This window comes from Eubalaena glacialis, chromosome 13 (genome assembly GCF_028564815.1).
Source record: "Eubalaena glacialis isolate mEubGla1 chromosome 13, mEubGla1.1.hap2.+ XY, whole genome shotgun sequence".
Taxonomy (NCBI): domain Eukaryota; kingdom Metazoa; phylum Chordata; class Mammalia; order Artiodactyla; family Balaenidae; genus Eubalaena; species Eubalaena glacialis.
The window spans coordinates 30,578,738-30,601,203 of record NC_083728.1 but is presented as its reverse complement, the minus strand read 5'-3'; the positions used below and the strand labels follow the sequence as shown (position 1 = coordinate 30,601,203).

At 48.5% G+C, this 22,466-nt stretch overlaps 1 protein-coding gene across 1 annotated transcript; it reads right to left on the bottom strand.

Annotated features, from left to right (window-relative positions):
- Positions 1-225: 225 nt before the first annotated feature.
- On the bottom strand, positions 226-22,465 carry VPS16 (VPS16 core subunit of CORVET and HOPS complexes). The gene is made up of 24 exons (XM_061210087.1): positions 22,340-22,465; positions 6,709-6,797; positions 6,352-6,449; positions 6,136-6,264; positions 5,911-6,055; positions 5,671-5,786; positions 5,448-5,570; positions 5,262-5,317; positions 4,819-4,908; positions 4,628-4,722; positions 4,400-4,476; positions 3,812-3,943; positions 3,590-3,717; positions 3,424-3,459; positions 3,122-3,230; positions 2,824-2,958; positions 2,620-2,728; positions 2,432-2,529; positions 2,241-2,348; positions 1,842-1,919; positions 1,576-1,745; positions 1,398-1,494; positions 626-729; positions 226-510 (listed from the first exon to the last, which is right to left on the bottom strand). The coding sequence occupies exons 1-24, from the start codon at positions 22,390-22,392 to the stop codon at positions 366-368; spliced, it is 2,520 nt and encodes an 839-aa protein (XP_061066070.1). The 5' UTR covers positions 22,393-22,465; the 3' UTR covers positions 226-365.
- Position 22,466: the final 1 nt, after the last annotated feature.

The following is a 22,466-nucleotide window of genomic DNA, read 5'->3' as shown; positions in this document are numbered from 1 at the left end:
GGCTTGGTGCTTATTATGTTTTGTGCCATCTCTCCCCATAATCTTCCTAGGGGCTGTGAGCTTGAGAGGACTTTCCTTGGTAACTGTGGAGAGGGGTCTGTAAATATCACTGGAGAAGCTCCCTCTCCAGTACCCCCACAATCAAACACATGGTTCTGCTGAGGTATCTGGAAGGTTCTGCCTCCAGCTTGCTTTTGCTTAGACTGGACTTGCATAGACAAGTGCTCTAAAATGTTTCGACTTTATTTACAACCAGAACCCTGGTTCTCATCCCAGCTCTTCGGGCTCTGCTCTGGGGGAAGAGCTAGATGAGCAGTGACACTTCTGCCAGGCCCAGGGATTGCGGAGATGAGCAGGTAGGTCCCTCACTTCTTCTGGGCTTGAGCCCGGGCCCGCTGAATCTTGTCAGCCGTGGGCCCATCTGTGGCTCCGGTGCAGTGGGAAAATACGAGGCTCATCTCTGCCTCATTCCGGTGCTCGATGGCAACGTCTGCAGCCTGAGCCACGTCCCTGGGGTTTCAGCAGGAGGAGAGATGGTATTGCGCTGCCCAAGGGCACAAACCATGCCTCTCATCAGCCCACTGGCTCAGCCACCCAGCACCCTTAGGGCTCTCAGCAGACGCACCCAACGAGAAGCAAGGCCTTGACCTTCTGCTCGGGACCCACGCGGGAAGCATACTTTTTGGCTTCATATTTGTTGTGTTGCTTCATGCAGATTTCCACAAAGGGCTTAGGAGAGGGAGAGGGTGGAGAGGGAAGATAAGGCAGAGCCCTCCTGTTCTCTCTCTTATGAGCAAAGCCCAGTGGATTTATTATCCCAATGTATTTTATATACCCTTCAGTCTGTATAATGCCCCCCCATTCCCACCCAACATACACATACAACAGTTGTGATCTCAACATTCTTTGGGCAGAAACAACCTACCACAAAGATCTGTTAGAGCTTTGAGACCAATTATTTCCATGTGTCCACTCCACCATCCACTGCTACCCACTCACAGCAGGCACCTTCCTGCCCTCCCAGGGCCTGAGTTTTCTCTCATGGCTGCCCTTATCCCACCGACCCACCACACCTCTGAACCGCTTGCCACAGAAAACAAACCCCTCAACATCCTCCACTGCCTCGCATATGTGCCCTCCCTGTGCCCCTCCCCCCGCAAACAGGACTTTCCTTCAGGCACGTGGTGTCCCTTGTGGCCCTCCTTGGGGAAAGCAGCTCATTCTCCCTCCCCACAACGTTTGCAGGCAGACTCAGGCCCATCCTCCCATGTGCCTGGCCCAGGAAGCTCCCACTAGCTCTGTGGGAGAGCTGAACAGAGGTGTGAACAGACTGTCTGAGCCTGGCCCTCTCCGTACTACCTCACTGGAGGTGGGGTAGAGGAAGGGCCCCATCTCACCAGGTAGCCGATGGGTGATTTCTTGCTCTTAGAAAACTTCTCTAGCTCCTCCCAGTCTTCCAGATCTGCCAGGGCGGTCAGCTTCAGCCACCAGAGCCTGTGGGAAAGTTGGGCATGGAGGTGTTGCAGGAGGGGCAGAGGGTCCTGGGACCTATAGGCAGACCGGGCCCTCACCTACCTCTTGTCAGGGATGCGGAAGTCACGTGCCAGCTGCTCCGCGCGCTTGTTTTGGCCACTGAGGATGAGGGTGGTGACCGTGTCGTGTAGAGACAGGTCTAAGAACCGGCCCCCCAGCTCATCTTCTAGGCGTCGCTGCAGCCGTAGGAGCCGCATTTGATCCTCTGTGGCCTGGGGACAGGGATAAGGCAGGACAGGGATGAGAGGGACAAGGACGGAAGACCGGGAGGGGAGGAGAGGAGGTTGTTAGAGAAGAACGGGACAAACCTTGGCTGCAAACTCATTCTTGGCCTTGGAGAATGCGTCGGCTGCCGTCTGCAGAGCTGCAACTCGCCCCTCAATACGCTGCAAGGGCAAGAAGGGACACTTGAGTTCATAGCACAAAGGACCTCGGCCCTCCCACCCAGGCTACGGTTTTCTCCCCCATCCCTGTGCCCAGGGTTACCACTGCCAGCCTTGGCCGCTGGGCGCACGGCTCTGCTGTCCCTAATGGGAAGACCAGCTCCTCTGGGACCAATCCCCAGCCTGGCCTCATGTCTTCTCAAGCTCTCCCTCCACAGTGAGGACCAAATGGGGTATGTGCCGCATTCAAGGCCTAGACTCCTGGAGAATGAGCCAGACCAACGGCCCAGCCCGTGGGCCCCACCCGCCCTGCGGCCCTCAGACCTCCTCTGCAGCGTAGCTGGCTCGGATGTGGAAGCTGCCCAGCTCCTGGTGGTTGTCATCCTGATTGTAAAGGTCCTTCAGCGTCTCTAGCTCTTGATGCTTACAGAACTGGGGCCACAGCAGGTGGGCAGTCAGCAAGGCCAACTCAAGGGCTCAGGAGGCTCCACCCCACGCTGCCCCCCTGCACACACCTGTCGGTACAAACTTAAGGCCATGGGCTGGTTCCGAAGCGTCATGAAAAAGTCTCCTCGGTTCAGCTCATTCTTCAGGTGCAGCAGCACCGTGAACACTATGGGACAATAAGGTGGGATGCAGGTCCAGCCCAGCCCCTTGCTCAGCCCAGGGTCCCCAGCCTTGTCCTCACCCAAACCCTGCTCACCCAGGTCAGTATCCCCACTCTCGATGGCCTTGCTTAGTGCCAGTTTGCTCCTCTTCATCTTTAGGAGAAGGGGAACCTGTTCCCCAGAGCGTGGCTCATATTCCAGCAGCTGTGGGGTGGGGAGGAAGGCACAGAGAGAAGGAGCTGGCCTGGGGACCTCTAACACCCACATCAGAGCATCCAGGGAGGGCTAGGCGCCCACACCTTGATGGCCAGCTCTGTGCGGCCACAGCCATAGGCTCGTGCAGCAATGTCAGAGTAAGAGACACCAGGTGTGTCCCCCAGCTTCTGGTTAATGGCTCGAGCAACATCCTCGTCAGACACGTCCTTCTGTTGTACCTGCAGAGGGAAGGGGGTGTCACACAAACCTGGCTCTCACCCCTTAACCCCCACCCCTACTGCCTTGATCAGGACCCACCCTTTCAGCTCTACACTTATTTCCTACACCTCACCAGGGCCTGTAAGCCCCTAAGTGCCCTTGAACTCTGTCCTATATCCTCACCTTGTAGCAGGCCCAGTGGGCCAGGATTCTGCTGACGCCCTGCACTTCAGGAAGCCGCAGGTACTCACATATCTGAATGGCCAGGGGGTAAAGCCTCCGCAACACAAGCCTGGCAGACAAGGGAGGTGAAGGGCACAAGGGATAAAGTGGGGTAGAAAGAGGGCAGAGTGGTCCCAGCCTATAACTCCAGCCTCCCAGATCCCAAGGAAATGAATCAGGAGCAGTGACCACAAGAGCACACCAGGGGCTGTAATGCCTCCCCACTTACAGCCCTCCTCCCAGCACCCTTGGGCTTGCTGTACCTGTCCAGCAGCACCTGGATGGTGAGCTGCTTGTATCTGTATTTTATTTGGTTAAGGATCCAGCTGGGAGATAAGTCCTATTTGCCAAGGACCTTCAGGAGGCATCTCCATCCCCTTGCCCTTCCACCCCTGGAAGCAAACACCCTGTCAGCACACTTGGGGATACTGGCTATAGGTGAGGGGAATCCCGATGTGATAGTCCCGAATGGCATTGAGTACACGAAGGTCCTGACACATGCGCACAAAGTTGTCGGGTGGAAATCTGTCCAGGAAACACTTTCCAAAGGAGGCCGCCTGAAAAGAGCCAGAGGGCAATAGAGAGCTTCCCTCTCTGCCAGCCCACCCCTGCCCAGCACCCCCTCCCTCCAGCCCTGCCATCCAGCCCAACCCTGAGCAGACTCTTCTGCATGTCTGGCCAGTGCTCATGTCCCGCTGCCTCGATGCACTGCTGCACGGCCTGGGGCAGCTGCCCCAGCTCCTGGATCTCCCGCAGGTACTCATCCGCCTTCTGGCTCTCTTTCTGGGGAGCGGGGAAGGTGCCAGGGACAGTGCGTCATGACCGAGAACACCTGCATGTCTGGCCCCCAACCCCTCTGGGCTGTGGTTCAAATGGGCTTGTTTGGAAGGCTGCAGAGGCCGGACCCCAAATCTCCTCAGCCCACTCAGTCCTCCCCGCAAGGTACCCACACACACCCCCATATCAGCCCACGGTTGCCTGTGAGGGCCCTGAGACCTCTCAATAGAGCCCTGACTTGTGCCTAGACTGGGGGTTCCCTGCCCCTCCCTATCACCACACGGAGGACACCATGTCCCTTCAATCCACTTGAGCCAGCTCTCTCTAGCCCAGCCCAGCCCAATGTCCTGCCTGGACCCCTGTCTTGACAGGTAGCACTTGGCTGCAGGGGCATGGGCTGGGCCAATTAGGGGAAGGGGAAGGACAGCATCCTGGGGCCCAAGGAGAAGCCCAAGGCTTTACCTCATATTCCTTCTGGGCCTCCAACAGTAGTGCTCCAGGGGCCATTGAGGCAATTTTAAAGATCTCCTCGCTGGCCACTGGGAAGAAATTGATAAGTGGGAAAGGGGGTCAGGAAACCCTCAGCCCTACCTCAGTACCCTGATCCTACTCTGGGGCACTGGCCCAGGGCAGCTGTGGTGCCGAGGAGCCCCTGCCCCGGGTCACCCGGCGCTCTTATGAGGGCCTCACCTGGAACCTCGTGCAAGAACTCATGGGTACTGCGGGAGAAGATGCGGACTCCATCCAGCTCAGGCACCAGGTAGGAGTCCTCATCCAGCACGAACCTAAGCTTGGTCAAGGTTCCTAAGAGCACCCAGAGATGGGGCAGGGCAGGCGACCCTCCTTCCCCCTCCTCACCCCCAGCAGCCCTCCAAGGATACTGGATGCCCTCAGGTGCGTCACCCACCACCATTAGCCGCCTCTCCCAGGCTACCACAATGGCCCTCTCCTTGCTGCGAGGACGGCTGCACCTGTGGACAGCACCACATACACAAATACACACACAGGGACACACAGGATGCCTGGTCCACAGCCACGTCTCCCACATCGCTGCTTATATCACTTTGCCTTGGGACAACCCTGCACAGGCTTACTGCCGCTTATCCCATTCCTGTGGCTGACCTGTCTGCTTCCCTCTCATCCTGTGCTGTCAACTCCCAGGGGTATCTGGGGCCCACAGGCGACTGGCCCCTCAAATATGCACTGGCAGAGAAGACAAGATGCAAGCTCCACTTGGCTTGGTCAGTAGACAGGATGAATCAACATGTCCCAGGAGACAAGGTTATGTCCACTTCTACCCCCAGGATAACACCCTCATCCTCACCAGACCATCTGCTTCGGGGGAGCCCGGATGTTGCAGTTGAACTCACACAGCTTCTCCTGAAAGGGTGCAGGGAATGTCATGGCCCTGTCTCAGCAGTCACCAGTCTGGTTCAAAAGCCCTTCCCCTACCCACAAGAGATCTTTCCTAGACAAGGCATGGTGCCCCTGTGTTGTCCCAGGATCACACCTTGAGAGACGCTGTCCCCATCCAGATGTACCCTGTGTCTGTGAAGAGCGCCAGGTGTCTGTAGGTGAAGGAGACAGCCATCTGCAGGAAGCTGCTCACTCCTGGGGCTAGGCCAGGGGGTATCTGGGGCAGGGCCGGGGAAGACACCAAAGATACTGACTTCTCAGAGCCTCCCACTGCCTCCCCCAGTCCCTCCAGTTCACTCCCACTCAAGGCCCCTCACCACTGAAGAGCAGGCTGCGTGATCCAGGAGGTAAAGATCAGGTCCTACAGCCAGAAGAATGTGTGCCACTCGGTCCTGGCACACTGTGGTCCAGCATGAGGGTGCACTCTGCAGACCTGCGGCCAGGGAAGAGGACAACCTCAGGCTGACCAGAGCCCACAGTTTCTGCCTCTGATGGTCCCATGGACTGCAGGCACATTTGTGGGCAGTGAATGCTGCCTCAGGGGTGTCAGGGCTCACCTGGCACCTCTGGCATCCGGCGGAGTTTGAGGTCGCCCACATTGGCACTGAGGGTGAAGCGGTGGGCCCCTGTGAGGATGGCCACCCCAGAACCAAACTCAGTATGGAAGATCCGGGCATCTAGAACCCGGTTCTGGAGCACCTCCTGGAGAGAGGGGCCGTGGGTTGAGGGAGCCACAGATTCCCAGACTCCATCCCTTTTCCCCAGCCCCCTGGGGCCCCTACGTTGCCCATGCTGAAGTGTCTCCGGAAGTCACCATGAAGCCCATAAACCAGCACGACCCCGTCTTCCTGCACACAGAGCAGCTCCTCCTCAGCTGACCAGCCCAGGGACACCATGGGCCCACTCTTCCACTGCAGAGGAGAGGGAGGTTCCGGAAGCTGTCCTCGGGATGCAGAACCCTGTCCAGCCCCCAGCCGCAGGGCAGGCAGGGTGCTCACCAGCAGACTGGCCAGAGGCACACCAGAAGCCGAGTAGATCTCGAGAACCGGCCGTGCGCAGGCAGGCTTCTCCTTCCGCCCGGGGTTCCTCAGCAGCGCTGTGGTTTGAGAAGAAACCTTCTGTCCTAGCTGCCCAGGCCCACCCCATGCGAAGCAGGCCTTATGAGCTAGCTCCTTAGGCCCGCCCCACATGCGGCAGGCCTCCCGAGAACCAGAATTAAAAGCATCTCAGTAGGGTGGAGTGGGGGTGGGTAGCATACGCCAGCAAGAACCACCCAACAGCAAGGACCCCAGGAATCAAGGACCCTGAGTTCATCCCGCAGTCCCAGAACATGCAGTGCCAGAGGAGCGACTTACCAATGGGGCCCCCATAGGGCGCGGCGGCCACCAGGCAGTCCCTCAGTTCCTCCTTCAGGTCCCAGTCCATGCTATACAGCTCATATTTCCTGCCCACACAGTGACAAACAGAGATTAGACTCGTCATGACCCTGCATCCAGATGGGCTGAGCCCCAGAGGAGCCCCTAATGCCTCCATCTGTTCCCCCGCGAGGGGCAGGGAGGGGGGTGATGACTAGAAACAGCTAGGCCAGCTGACCACATGCATGCTTAGGGATAGCAGGTGAGGGAGCAGAGGGTGTTTGGAGGGCAGGCTGTGTGGCCAATATCCAGGGCACAGAGTGAGGTGGGACTAGGGTGGGGTGGTTGGTTTGAGCCTGCATTAGCAGGAAATAAGACCCTCCAGGAGGGCCTCTCAGGATAGACAGCCTTTCTTCTATTTCTGGTTCTTAACACTGAATCTGGTTATGAGCTTTATACCCAGGGGTCCAGCTCAACGCCTGTTGATAATGAACTCAGTTTTAGAGGTACTGAGTGAGCAGTGCCTGAAAGAAATCCAAGAGGAGCTCTTTAGTAAGCCTAGAGCTAGGGAGAGTCCTGGGTTGCAGATGCCAATATATGAATGCTTGACTCACAGGAGGTAACTGAACTTACAAACTGGCAAACTGGCACAAGATGACTGCAATCTGAGATATGCATGGATCACCAAGAGACGTGCTGCATGGGAAGACAGAGGAGGCTTGAGGCATGCCATCATTTGAAGGCTGGAGGTGGGGAAAAGGGGACAGAGAAGGAGTGGACACTACACCAGGATACCAAGAGAAGACAATGTTCAAGAAGGAGGGTGTTTCGGCTAGTATCATTTCAGGAAACTTCCCGTTAAAGATCAGGAAGATGTCCATCATTTCTTTCTATTGACATTCTTCTCGGCATTCTAGCCAAAATAATTTAAGAAAAAAAAAAAAAAAGAGGTTTCCATTTTGAAGAAGGAATGAGGTTGCTACTATTTATTTACAAATAACGAGATAGTCTACTTAGAACATCCAAAGCAGTCTATGGAACAATGAAAGAAAGAGCTCAGTAAGTGATCAACAAAAATCAATATATTTTTTTCTATACCAATTAGTTTTCTATACCATAGCAAGAACTAATTAGAAATATAACTTTTAAAAAGATCCTAATCTTGATAGCAATAAAACTATGATACCGAAGAATAAACCTAATAAACATTTTTTGCAAAATCAAATCAGTTTACTCAAGGATATAGAAGACATGAAGAAATATTCTAAAGGATCTATAAATGCACGAGAATTCCAATAAAAATCAGCCCAATTTTTTGGTGGGTAGGGAAGCACAAACTGATTCTACAGTTCATCTGGGGGGGCAAAAAAGGTCATCTGAAAGAGAAAATACTGGATAGTATTTAAGAACATTTGAAAATATGAAAACAGATATATATATCAGATATCAAATACACTTAAAAACTAAAGTTAAGGACTTCCCTAGTGGCACAGTGGTTAAGAATCCGCCTGCCAACGCAGGGGACACGGGTTCGATCCCTGGTTCGGGAAGATCCCACATGCCACGGAGTAACTAAGCCCATGCACCACAACTACTGAGCCTGCGCTCTAGAGCCTGCGAGCCACAACTACTGAGCCCGTGTGCCACAATTACCGAGCCCATGTGTCGCAACTACTGAGCCTGCGTGCCGCAACTACTGAAGCCCGCGTGCCTGGAGCCCGTGCTCCGCAACAAGAGAAGCCACCGCAACAAAGAGTAGCCCCTGCTCGCCACAACTAGAGAAAGCCCGTGCGCAGCAACGAAGACCCAGTGCAGCCAAAAATAAATAAAATTAAAAAGAAAAAAACCTAAAGTTAACTAAAACTTGCTTTGGCACAGGAATAAGCAAACAGATCAATGGAAGAGAAGATAGTCCAGAAAAAGACCTGGGAATAGAGTATGTAATAAAGATGGCATTTCAAACTGGTGCAAATTGATACTTGAAATGAGAAAATGGGCCATATGAGAAGTATCACAATAAATGCTATTTCATTACTTAATCGCCATATAATAAAATATTTTCCAGATAGAATTCAAGATTTAACTGTTTTAAAAAGAGCCATATCAGAACAAATCTTGCTTATTTTTACAATCTCAAAGTAGAAAAAAAATTCCTAAACATGATATAAAGCCTGGAAGTCACTAAGAAAAATAACAAGTGGGTCTAAATAAAAATTAAGAACTTCTGTGTACTTCTATATAAAAGGTGTAAAAACAATACATATTTATATTTGCTTCTATTTGAAAAAAGAAACTACAAAGTCTCTAAGAATCTAGTAACAGTGGTTACTTGCAGGTGAGGGGTGGAATCAGTTGAAGAGGAGCAGGGATGGGAATGAGACTGAGTTTTTAAACCACAGTAACAGCTATTTATTAAAAAATTAGCATTAAAAATTTTTTATACAGTAAATAAATCCACCAAAAACAAACTAGGAAGACAAACTATGAAAAGGGAAAAAAATGTAACACATGTGAGAAAGGAATACTGTTCTTAAAAATACAAAAAGCTCTAATTAGGGCTTCCCTGGTGGCGCAGTGGTAAAGAATCCGCCTGACAATGCAGGGGACACGGGTTTGAGCCCTGGTAGGGGAGGATCCCACATGCTGTGCAGCAACTAAGCCCGTGCGCCACAACTACTGAGCCTGCGCTCTAGAGCCGGTGACCCACAACTACTGAGCCCGCGTCCTACACTGAAGCCCACGCGCCTAGAGCCCGTGCTCCCCAACAAGAGAAGACACCACAATGAGAAGCCCGCGCACCACAACGGAGAGTAGCCCCCGCTCGCCCCAACTAGAGAAAGCCCACGCGCAGCAACGGAGACCCAATGCAGCCAAAAATAAATAAATAAAAACAAAAATACTTTTAAAAAAAAGCTCTAATTACTTGTAAAAAAAATGAAAAGAAAAGTAAAAGAAAAATGGTCAAGGGCTATATCATAACTATGTGAAAATATTTAAAAACGAAACAAAAAACTTGAGAAAAATGTAAGCTAATATTTTCATAATGTGAACTATGGAAAAGTCTTTCAAGTAAGTCACAAAACTCAGAAATTACAAAGGAAAAGACTGATAGACTTTATCACATAAAACTTAACATATGTATGTTAAACATTAATACATAAAAGTCAAGTGACTACTGTGAAAAAATCTGTGACATTTGTAACAAAGGGTTATCAGGGAGAACACGTAAAGAGCTCCTTTACAAATCAGTAGAGACAAAATAGAAAAATAGTCAAAGGATATGAATAGACATACTTAACAACTAGGTAAATATGAATTTAAAAATTATTTTTATGTTTTGGCCATCTGAATGGCAAAAAATTAAGAGGTTAATAAATAACATGGAATATTGTTGAAGATGTGGAAAAATGAACATTTTCCTACATATTGGTGGGAGTGTAAAATGGTTCAACCCTTATGGAAGAGAATGAAGCACTTATGTATCCAATTTTTAAATGTGTACGCACTCTAACTTAGCAATTTCCTTCCAAGAGTCTAACCTATGAAACTACTTGCACAAGTACACAAAGGTATGAATTCACTGCAGCACTGTTTAAAATAGTTTCTAAAAATCCTGGAAAAATCTCCTTAAATGCCCATTAAAATGAGACTGGTTAAATAAACTACTTATGCCCATTTTGGGGAATATTATGTGCCTATTAACAAAGTGACTGGGTATGTTGACATGAAGTGGCCTCTAAGATATATTGTTAAGTAAAAAAAAAAGGCAAGCTGCAGTGCAGTATGAACCATATGAATCCACTTACACAATAAAAAACTGAGCACATATTTTTACAAGCATATTTACATATAATCACATGTATGTGTATAAATACATAGAAGAACTCTCATAGGCCTCCACACTGAGCCAGCGTGGAGAAACACTGGTTACCTTTGGAGAGGGTGGTGAATGGGGGAGGGGAATAGGGAGACTGACAATTTGTAGGCTATATACTTCTGCATTATTTGAATTTTTCAACCCCATGTGCATTTCTTTTGACCTTTTGTTACTAAAATCCTTAGATGAAATCTGATGGGAAGATAGATATCCAAACAGACCTAGCATGCCAGTTATCAATTCACTGACAAACAGCTCCAAACTCACTCTTCCATATGTGTTTTGTGATAAGAGACAGTATTCTTTTAAGAATTTCTCCTTCACAGTGAGCCTGATGTTGAGCCTCCTCAGTAGAGGGCGCTAGAGGAACACTGCACGAGGAAGAGGCTTCTCCTGCTGCTTCCAGCAGGGCAGTCACCCAGCAGCCAGGGTGTGAGGACATCTGGTGGTGCTCTGACCAGCCATGCAGCAACCTCCAAGGCTTGCCCAGACTGGCTCCCTGGACAGACACGGCATTCCTGGCCTCCTGCCTACGCCAGGCCCTACTCCCTCTGCATGCCAAGATGCCCGGCCACTGGCTGCCCTGCCTGTAGCCTTGAGTGTTTCCACTGACCCCCCTCTGCACAACCATGCACCCAATCACTGGCTGTGGCTTGCCTTACAGACACTAAGTGCTCCAGGCTGCCGGCATCAGCTCCCCAACTCCCTCTGCACGCCCACACCACTGACCCCTAGTTGCAGCTCACCTGTGCCCCCTACCCACTGAACCCCAGAGGGTTGCTTCTTGCTGGCCAAGCAACTGTGGACCAGCTCTAGCCCAGGGAAACCAGTAAACTTCATTGCCATCCGGTGGGCTGCAACTGTATTTTCTCTGAGGCCTGAAATGAACCCCAGCTTGGGGAAGGTCCCTCCTTCCAAGTTTGTCGTTTCTTGAGTACTCTCCCTTAGCCCTAGGCTACCATATAAAAATTTCTCACATCTTATAGTTACTCTTTATGACAGCTTAATAATTCCTTACATTTATTAAACTGGCCCGGTTTACATCTCCTGACTGGACCCAGACTAATTGGTGCAGGGAGTGGCCCCAGGAGGCAGACCCCTAAAGATTGGATTTGAGGACTGGTTTGGTCATGTGCTTGGGCTTGGGTGCAGTGCCGTGTTCCCTGACAATGCAAAACGGATGCTAGTAACCCACTGCGTGCAGCAGCATCACAATTAACCAAACCTGTAGTTCAGTGTAGTGAAATGCCAAGTCAAACACGTGCTTGACTATATGGCAATAACGATGATTATAAAGGCTGTGGTGTGGATGGGTTATTTTGAGTGCACTTGAACATTTACAAAGAGAAAATGACAAGGTTAGGTCCATTAACTTTCAGCTGCAGTCATGGTCTGAGAAGCAGAAAGCTTCTGTAACAGCCTAAAAGAATCTTTTATTTCTTGTAGTCACACAGCTGCTACTGCTGAAAATCAAAGACAGAGTTTAATTGTATGGGTTGTTAAACAATGACAGTTAAATTCTCTAGCACATGTGAAAGTTAGGGCACTAATTAGAAAAGAAAGGAATCCTGAAACTTGGGAGATAACTGGTTAGACCCAGATGAAACTGACAATCTTGAGCCCCCAAGTCATTCTGAGTCTTCCTCACCAGTGGAAGTAGCTTGCCCTCCTGTGTCCGAGGAGACTAGTCTTCCTCTACTTGAAAACCCTGTTATGCTCTCACTTGAGGTAGATGTCTTGGGAGCCTCCCTCTCCAAGGCTGACCTGGCTAACATTACTGCTGAGTGGTTAATCGGCCAAGAGCAGAGACCAGTACATGGCCCCAATATGGCACCATTCCCAGGGGGAGCAGTCCGCAAGTCGATTACACTGGACCTCTTCCATCATGGAGGGGGCAAAGATTTGTCCTCACTGGAATACATATTCTGGATGTGGATTTGTCTTCTTTACCTGTAATGCCTTTGCTAGCACCTACCATCGTGGACTTAGAGGATGTCTCATGTACCATGGGACTTCCTTAGTGGTCCAGTGGGTAAGACTCTATGCTTCCAGTGCAGGGGGCCCAGGTTCGATCCCTGGTCGGGGAACTAGATTCCGTGTGCATGCCACAACTAAGAATCCTCATAATGCAACTAAGAGCCCACATGCCGCAACTAAAACGCAGCACAAGCAAAATAAATAAATAAATAAATAAACAGAATGTCTCGTCTACCATTGCAGCATTCTGCAAAGCCTTGCAACTAATCAAGGACTTCACTGCACAGCAAAGGAAGTGCAGCAGTGGGCTCAGGTCCATGGAATCAACTAGTCTTACCTTATATCCCATTACCCAGAAGTGGCTGGTCTAAATGCACTGACGACTCAGTTAAAGCACCAATTGGGAGACAGTATCCTAAAAGTATGGGGCCCTGTCTTACAGGATGCAAGCTTATGCTTTGCATCAGAGACCATTACATGGTATTATCTCCTCCACAGTAAGAATATGGGGGACCTGGAATCAAGGGGTGGAAGTGGGAGTGACTCCTCTCACTATTACACCTAATGACTCTCATTAAAATATTGCTTCCAGTTTCACTAACTTTGAGACCTATTGGTTTGGAGAGCTTAGTCTCCAAGGGGAGAATGTTTCCACCAGGGGACACAACAATGGATTCACTGAATTAGAAGACAAGAGTGCTACCTTGGGGACTTCCCTGATGGCGCAGTGGTTAAGAATCCGCCTGCCAATGCAGCGGACACGGGTTCGAGCTCTGGTCTGGGAAGACCCCACATGCCGTGGAGCAACTAAGCCCGTGTGCCGCAACTACTGAGCCTGAGTGCCGCAACTACTAAAGCCCGCGCGCCTAGAGCCCGCAACAAGAGAAGCTACCGCAATGAGAAGCCCGCGCACTGCAACGAAGAGTAGCCCCCACTCGCCGCAACTAGAGAAAGCCCACGCACAGCAACGAAGAACCAACACAGCCAAAAAATAAATAAATAAATAAATTTATATATATAAAAAAAAGAGTGCTACCTTGCCATTTGGGGCTCCTTATGCCACTGAAACAACAGGCAAGAAAATGGGGTTAATTTACTGGCTGAAGTGATTATCCTGATGGCCAAGGGGAAATCAAGCTGCTGCTATACAATGGAGGCAAGGAGGACTATGTCTGAAACCCAGGGGATCCTCTGGGGCACCTCTTAGTACTTCCGTGTCTAACAAAAAAGGTTAATGAAAAACCTCAGCAACCAAAAAAAGCAGAATGACTGAGGTTTGGGTCACTTCACTATGTAAAGAGCAGAGCAGTGAAGGTTCTGGCTGAGAGCAAGGGAAATATGGGATGGGCAGTTGAAAAAGGAAGCCATAGATATTAACTATGATCTTGTGACCAGTTACAGAAATGAAGACTATAGCCACTTTGTGTATTTTCTGTGCTTGTCGTATGCATGCGTTTATATATATATACCAGCCATTATCTTCTCTCCTTCCCATTTTTATTTTATACACAAATTATTAGAGGTTAACTTTAAAATTCAATTTTTAGGTAACAGAATATTCAGTGGGACTGTAATTCAATTTGAGGAGTAACTAATGTAGTGATTGATACAATGACTGTTAAGACTGTATGTCTTCTCACTTTGGGAAAAAGAAGTTTACTTGTAAGAAGGATGGTATCTTGTTAAGCAGAAATATAGAGTTGTTTTGTTGTTGTGAGGGAGTTGAAGTGTAGAGGGCACTTGTGGAAGCTGATCAGCCAAAGAATGGACTGTGCCAGTTATCAAATTATTGCCTCCCAGCTCCAAATTCATCCTTCAATACATGCTCCACAGAGAGCTAGATGTTAAGCTTTCTCAGTAGAGGGCCCTGTAGTAAAGGGATATTGTAGGAGGAGGGGGGTCTCTGGCTGTTTCCAGCAGCTGCAAGGTCAGTCAGCAGTGTGGGTATGAGGACATCTGGTGACACTCTGCCCCAACCATGCGCCCAGAACACACAATCCCTTGGTGACCTCACAGCCTTGGCCTGGACTGGCATCCACTTTCCCGTGGTTCTCTCCACAAGACACCGCATGCTCCAGGTCTCCTGCTCATACTGGTGCTCCCTATGCAAGTCCACGAACCTGGCCACCAGCTATGGCTCACCTGTGCCCTATCTGTGCCCAGAAGGGCTGCTTCCTGCTTGTCCAGTGACTGTGCACCAGCTCTGGCCCAGGTAAACCAGCAACTCCCCCACCAACCAGTGGGCTGCAACTATACCTTCCCCAGTGAGGTAGGAACCCCGGCTTGGGGAGGGCATCCCCCCCTCCAACTTGTCCTTCCTTTCTCCTCAGCCCTAGGAAAGGACAGTTTTATTTTATCTTATAGTTACTTCGTTATCACAGTTTAATAGTTCTTTATACTAAACTTCCCCTATTTAATCACTGTATGGTTTGTCTCCTAATTAGAATCATAGTGATATTAACTGTGTCACATTCCACAGACCACTTGCTTGTCACAAGGGGGAAAATGGGTGAGAATGTGGCCATCAGCCTCCAAACACCTGTCAATCTCAACTTCCCTCGTAGCAGACAACCCGATACAATGATGCCTCTAGATGAACACCACACACACGTCACCTACAAGGTGTTTCTGCCAAAAATGTCAACCTGAATCTGATCAAGCCTTTAGATCTAACACACAGTTTCAGGAAATACAGGCTATGATAGAGAAAAAAGTTCAAAGGCACCACAAGGAAGCAAGGGGACAAATCCAGAAAGCGACTAGGTCTCTAAAACAAGTCAATGTCATGAAAACAAAGGGTAGGGGTGAGAGTAGGATGATAATGTTCAAGTTTACAAGAGACTTAATTAAGAGAGATAAGCAGGGAATTCCCTGGTGGTCCAGTGGTTAGGAGCCAGCACTTTCACTGCGGGGGCCCAGGTTCAATCCCTGGTCAGGGAACTAAGATCCCCACAAGCCACGCAGTGCGGGGGTGGGGTGGGGTGGGTAAGCAAATGACTAATTCTTATTTGGGTCTCAATTTGAACAAACCAGTTATAAAAAGGCATTTTGAAGACAACTGGAGAAGTCTGAAGAAGGACTGGTTGTTAGATGATATTAAATGTTCATTTTGTTTGGTGTGAAGTAGCACTATATTTTATAGGAAACTGTCTTTTTTTTTCAAAGTAATACACATTTAAGGTGTGACTATAATTTACTTTAAAGTATAGCAGAAAATGTATTTGATTGAAAAGATGTCTAGAGATTGTTTTTAAATGGTCCCAAAAAGTGTGTGTGTTGAGGGATGGGGGGTGGGTAGATGAAAAGTGAATGGCAAAGTGCTGACACTTGTTGAAGCTGGGTGATGAGCACATGGATGTCCACTACACTACTTTTAGAACATTTATGTATATTTGAACTTTTTCTTAAATTTTTTTAAACTTACAAGTAGTTGAAGCAAATGTATTACAACACGATAACAGTTTTTAAGCCTAAACAATGGCTATGGGTATTCACTCTATTATTCCTACTCTGTTGTACATTTAAAATCTTTCACTGTAAAAAGTTAAATACAAATTCCAAGAAAAAAGGGAGGTCACCTCTATCCAATGCCCCAGGCAGTCAAGCTCAAATGAGGCCTGAGCTGTGTCCAGTGCAGTAACAGGATGTCACTGAGAAGAGGGTGGTCAGACCATAGTGAGTGATCGGTGGGAAGAGAGAAAATGGAAGCAAGTATAGGTGGCAGTTTTCAGACCTTTGGTGAGGTGAGGCGGAGGGACTTGTTTATTTTTTGAATAGGGAAGTTTATTTTTTGTTAGGATGGGGAGATTTGAATATAGAGGTTGAGGTCTGAAAGGGAGCCCTTGGGGGTAAGGATCATGGAAAACAATGTAGAGGTCTTCAAATTTTCCTGCAGCAAAGAAACACCTGGGTGCTTGTTAAAATACAGATCAAATTCCCAGAACCCAACCCAGAGATAATGGAGTAGATCTGGCCTAGGAAGCTGCATGCAGCCAGCATCTCGGGTGACCTTGATGCAGGGGGTCCCGTGCAACAACCGCTGGAGAAACCTGTGGTGGCAGGAGGGTGGATGGACAGCGCATGGTTTCTGAGAAGGCAGGGAGACGGGGCACATCTCCTCGGCAGGTTGGCAACACAACAGGCAGACTTCGTCAGGGGAACCCTACACTCTTCTAGGCAATGAGTTCCAGCTCTCTGGGAAGCACAAGGTGAAGTCAGCGATTGGCAGGAGGGACCCAAGGAGGCTTCGGCTGCAGTCCAGGAGGTTAGCATCGACACAGACTGGGGTGGGAAAGAAGTGTACGGGTACAGGAGTAAGGGTCAGGGAGTGAAGAGCAGCAAAGCGTCGGCCACCTCCTCAAGGCTTCAAGGTAAAGAAGGCTTCTCAGGGACAGTGAGGTGACTCAAGCTATGCCTCGAGGTTGGCCTGGGGCGTGGATGGACAGACTGAGAGCAGCATCTCAGAAAAGTCTAGAGGTGAGGACTTTGTGATGCTAGGCCGTATCTTCAGTGAGGAAGGTCAGCTACATATTTCTCCTCTACCTGCAGGTCCTGGAAGTGGAAATCTCCAGAGCAGCAGTAAATGGACCCTGGGTCTAATACCAGAAAATCACTAAATCTAGCTGGTATAGTAGTCTCAATTCCAGCCCCCTCCGGGAAACAGTGACAAAATCCCTGCTGCAGTGCAGCTGAACTGCTGGAAAAGCACGGTCCACTGCAGTAAGAGAAGAGCTTGTGTGAAAATAGATGATCTCCAGCCTGTCCACGCTGAGCTATCAGACCACTGCGGAGGAAGAAGCGCATCAGGTCTAGCCTTGGGGAATAATCCATCAGTTCCAAAATCCCCAGGCCCTGAAGAGAGACCACAATCACCCCCGAAACCCCTTGACTCCAGCCTGCCTTAAAAATAAATACTACTAAAGTATCCTTGTGCTGGAAATGTAAAATGGTGCAGCTGCCATGGAAAACAGTAGGATAATTCCTCAAAATATTAAACACAGAATTACCATATGATCCGGAAATTCCACTTCTGGGTGAAAACAGGGTCTCGAAGAGATATTCGTACACCATTGTTTATAGCAGCATTATTCACAATAGCCACGAGGTGGAAGTAACCCAAGTGTCCATTGACAGATGAATGCATAAATAAAATGTGGTATATACATACAATAGAATATTATTCAGCCTTAAAAAGGAAGGTAATTCTGATACATTCTACAACATGGATGAACCTTGAGGACAGTATGCTAAATGAAATAAGCCAGTCACAAGAAAGCAAACAGTGTATGATTTCACTTGTATGAGCTACCTAGAGTAGTCAAATTCATAGAGACAGAAAGTAGAATGGTAGTTGCCAGGGCTGGGGGAAGGGGAGAATGAGGAGTTATCATTTAATGGGTATAGAGATTCAATTTTGCAAGATGAAAAAGTTCTGGAGATTGATTGCACAATGTGAATATACTTAACACTCCTGGATTGTACTTTATAATGAATAAGATAGTAAATTTTATATTATGTGTATTTAACCACAGTTTTTTTTAATGTTCATGTTTATATGTGCAAAACAGACAAACGTACAAAGCCATAAAACCTACTAAAATAGCCAACCTCTCTTCTACGAAGAGTTCCACAAGTATGAAATATATCTTCAGTCTCCTTTCCTTCACCATAAAGGATGTTTCTAAAGTACCTGAGGGTTTCCCTGGTGGCGCAGTGGTTGGGAGTCTGCCTGCCAATGCAGGGGACACGGGTTCGAGCCCCAGTCTGGGAGGATCCCACATGCCGTGGAGCAACTAAGCCCGTGCACTGCAGCTGCTGAGCCTGCGCTCTGGAGCCTGCGAGCCACAACTACTGAAGCCCCCGCGCCTAGAGCCGGTGCTCTGCAGCAAGAGAAGCCACCACAATGGGAAGCCCACACACTGCAGCGAAGAGTGGCCCCCACTCACCACAGCTAGAGAGGGCCCGTGTGCAGCAACAAACACCCAACGCAACCAAAAATAAAAATAAATACATAAATAAATACATAAATGAATAAAAATAAATTTATAAAAAAATAAAAAATAAAGTACCTGAAACACTGTGTTCAAAACCAAGCTCACCCTTTTCCCCACCAAACTCACTCTTCCTTTCTCATTATGTTAAGCCAAAAACCCAAGTCATCCTCGATTTGTTGCTCTTCCTCCTCCCTACCAAATGCAACTCATCACAATGTCCTTCAATTTTACCCCCTTAATATCTCTCCAACTGGTCCCCTTCTCTCCATCTCCAGGGCTCACCACCATTAACTTCTCCTTGGTCTATTCCACCAGCCTCCTAACCAGTCTCCATTCTTGCTTGCCCCTTCCAACTTGTCCCCCCATTGCCTCCAGGAGGAACTTAAAACAAACACACACACACACACACACACACACACACACACACCACAAATCCAATCACATCAATCCTTTCATTTAGGCTTCCCACTGGTCTTCAAATAAAGTGGTCTCTTATCCTGTCCCCTTGTCTGTGGCACTCCAGCCACATTGGCTCTCTCTATTTAGGTCACTGAGAGTGTCCCCGTCTCTCTCGCTTCAGGACCTTTGTATATGCTCTTCTTGGATCCCATTCCCTGCACCTAGGTCTACTCATCTTCTGGACGGGGTATTGTTTCCTTCAGAAAGTCTTCTTTTCCTCTGACTTACCAATCTGTTATATGCTTTCTGAGGACCCTACACTCTCCTTTACCTCACTGCTTATGATCAAACAAATACAGAGTCATTAGTGGTTATCAACTGTCTCCCTACTGGCTATAAGTTCTGAGGGCAGAAAGGGTCCATGTCTTTTTATTGGCCCAATATACATTCAGCCTGGCAAAGGGTTGGGCAAAATTATTTAATGGTATTATCCCAAACTGGGTTTTTAGAATAAAAATGGTTAAAATTCTGGAGCCTCATAAGAACTAATCACCATTACCTCTCCTTGCCCTCCCAAATTAGTGATTTTTCCAAAACTCTACTTCCAATGCAAAAGAATCCCATCCTGTAGATAGGACTTGAAATGTCCGCCACCTGTTTATCATTCATTCACTTATTTGAACATGTATTCAGTCCTGGCATAAGGTTATGCACAAATACAAATAAAACCTAGTATCTGCACCTAAAATATTTTCTTCTCTGGTAGAGAAATTAAAACTTATTTTATTTTCCTACTTAAAAACAAAAACCCTATGCTTTAACACAGGTTCTAGAAGAAGACTGGGCTCAAATCCTGGCTCCACTATCGGTGTAACCTGGTCACCTAACTTCTCTGTGCCTTAGTTTCATCAGTAAGATGGGGTTAAAATAATGATACCTACCTCATGGGTCTGTGAGACTTAGACAACTTAATACACATAAAGTACTTAGCATGGTGTCTAGTACATAGAAAGGCTCAACACCCATTACCAAGAGTAACACATCGTCTGCAGCAAGGCTTATACCTCTACTCCTTTCTGGCGGTACAGCACAGGTAAGGGTTAGGCTAGCCACGCAGATCATGTCTATGGCATGTACTCAACATTTACACTCATTTAAAACTTTATTGGGGGACTTCCCTGGTGGCCCAGTGGTTAAGAATCCGCCTGCCAATGCAGGAGACACAGGTTCGAGCCCTGGTCCGGGAATATCCCACATGCCGCGGAGCAACTAAGCCCGTGTGCCACAACTACTGAGCCTGCACTCTAGAGCCCACGCGCCTAGAGCCTGTGCTCCACAACAAGAGAAGCCACTGCAGTGAGAAGCCCACGCACCGCAAAGAAGAGTAGCCCCCGCTCGCCGCAACTAAAGAAAGTCCACGCACAGCAACGAAGACCCAACGCAGCAAAAAAAAAAAAAAAGATAGTAAAACTTTATTGGTGTATAAACAAAGCTAAGACTTCATATGATAAAGAGGAGTTCTACGGCAATGAAGTCACCATTTTCAGTACTCTATTTAATAACCCTGCGTAGGCAACATATATTTTCAAAAGTAATACAGTTTAATTTTTTATTGATTGATTGATTGATTGCCGCGTTGGGTCTTCGTTGCTGCGCGCGGGCTTTTCTCTAGTTGCAGCGAGCGGGGGCCAGTCCTCACTGCGGTGCGCAGGCCTCTCATTGCAGTGGCCTCTCCCACTGCAGAGCACGGGCTGCAGGCGTGTGGGCTTCAGTAGTTGTGGCGCATGGGCCTAGTTGCTCCGCGGCATGTGGGATCTTCCCAGACCAGGGCTCGAACCCGTGTCCCCTGCATTGGCAGGCAGATTCTTAACCACTGTGCCACCAGGGAAGCCCCAAGTTAATATTTTTAAAAGCATATGCTGTGTTGTAAACACTAAATTACATGCTACCTATGTCAACTGACAACCCTTCTCCACAAAAAGTTTAAATCACTGTTATTTCCTACCGACTTCCCTGATTTTTAACTAAATTTTTGCAATTTTTTTCACATTGTACAGGCACATTTATAAGAATCAGAAATAAACAACAAATGCAACAGATCTCTAAAAATTGCATCAAGGCATTTGTCCACCTCAGAAGTGTTAAGGGCTGACATTTTGTGTATTAAAGATTACATTGAAAAGTTCTAACATGTGAATAACAATGGTATATAGTTTCACTAGCATGAACAGTTGTCTTCTATTGAAATAACACCCCAACGCGATGCCTTTGTGATCTTTAGTTGCAATCAATAAAGTATTTTTTTTTAACTTTATTAGGCAACCACTACATAGCAGGCACTGTTCTAAATATGCACTGGAGATAAAGAGATGCAAGAAATGCTCTCAGCCCTCAAGGAATTTGGTTTAGCAGAAGAAACCTATACAAACATTGCCCTATTGTGCCATACATAACAGACCTTAGCACTGGGTCTTGTGAGACCCAAAGGAAAGTCAGCTGAACGTCAAGTCTATTGGGATTAAATCAGGGAAGGTTTCAGAAAGAAACCTTAAACTAAGTCCTGAAGGATAAGTAAGAATTCTCCAGTGAAGTAAAGAGGGAAATGGCAGTGCTCACAGAAGGAACTGTAGGCTGGTGCAAACATAGCGAGCCCTGAAACGTCATGATGTGTTGGGATCCTGTTCTGTGCAACTGGAACACAGATTTGGGTAGGAGTTGAAGAAGAAATTGAAGTCGAAGAAACAAATAAGGCCGGTTTATAGATGTAACACGAGAAGGAGTTTGTACTTTGTTTTTCAAAGAAGGGAAGCCATTGAAAAAAATCCTAATTAGGGTAATGATGTGACCAGTCTACACTTTAGAAAGATTAGTGGTTTAGGACTCCACGACTCCCATGAGAGGGCTGCCCCTAACAGGGGGTCCTCACTCGCGCTACTTCTGGATTTAGTGGCGATTCGCCCCCTTCTCCCAGCCTTGGTCAGCACTGTTATCCCGCCCGCTGTGCAAGCCGGCCCCCGCAGGAGCACCCCTGGTCTGACTTCAGCAGCACTTCCCGGCAGGAGACCGAGCACTCACTGTCACCCGTGGGCGGCCACCCTCAACGTGATCTGAGCATCCTTCCAGAGGCTGACAGCCCTGGGCTTCAGCTGGGCTGTGCCGCTACTTGTGTGACCACTACGGTTGCCTCAGTTTCCTTCGCCGGAGAAGGGGAAGGCGCGACCCTAGGTGGCTGTATGTTAAGTGGTAGACGCCGCGAGAGAGCCGGCGACGGGCGGACCCCAGCGCCGTAGAGACCGCGACGCGCGCCTCCGGCTCCACTCAGAGACTCGAGCCGGCGGGCGAGTGGGATAAGCTAGACCGTGGGAGGCAGGGCGGGGTGGCTCACCGGTAAAAGGCAGAGTCCCCAAGCGGGTTCCAGTTCGCGGTGTAGCAGTCCATGGCTGGTGCAAGCGGCAGCCGGCCAGCGCCGAGGGGACACCCACCTAGCGCGGGCTCCAGGCAGGCACTTCCGC

What these genes read in the sequence shown, in the direction of transcription:
- VPS16 (XM_061210087.1), bottom strand. Translation starts at nt 22,392, where the DNA reads ATGGACTGCTACACCGCGAACTGGAACCCGCTTGGGGACTCTGCCTTT. An exon ending in AGGCCCAGAAGGAATATGAG is followed by an intron (nt 3,944 to 4,399) that starts GTAAAGCCTTGG and finishes CCCGCTCCCCAG; the next exon opens with AAAGAGAGCCAGAAGGCGGA. An exon ending in CCTTAAGTTTGTACCGACAG is followed by an intron (nt 2,349 to 2,431) that starts GTGTGTGCAGGG and finishes CTGTGGCCCCAG; the next exon opens with TTCTGTAAGCATCAAGAGCT.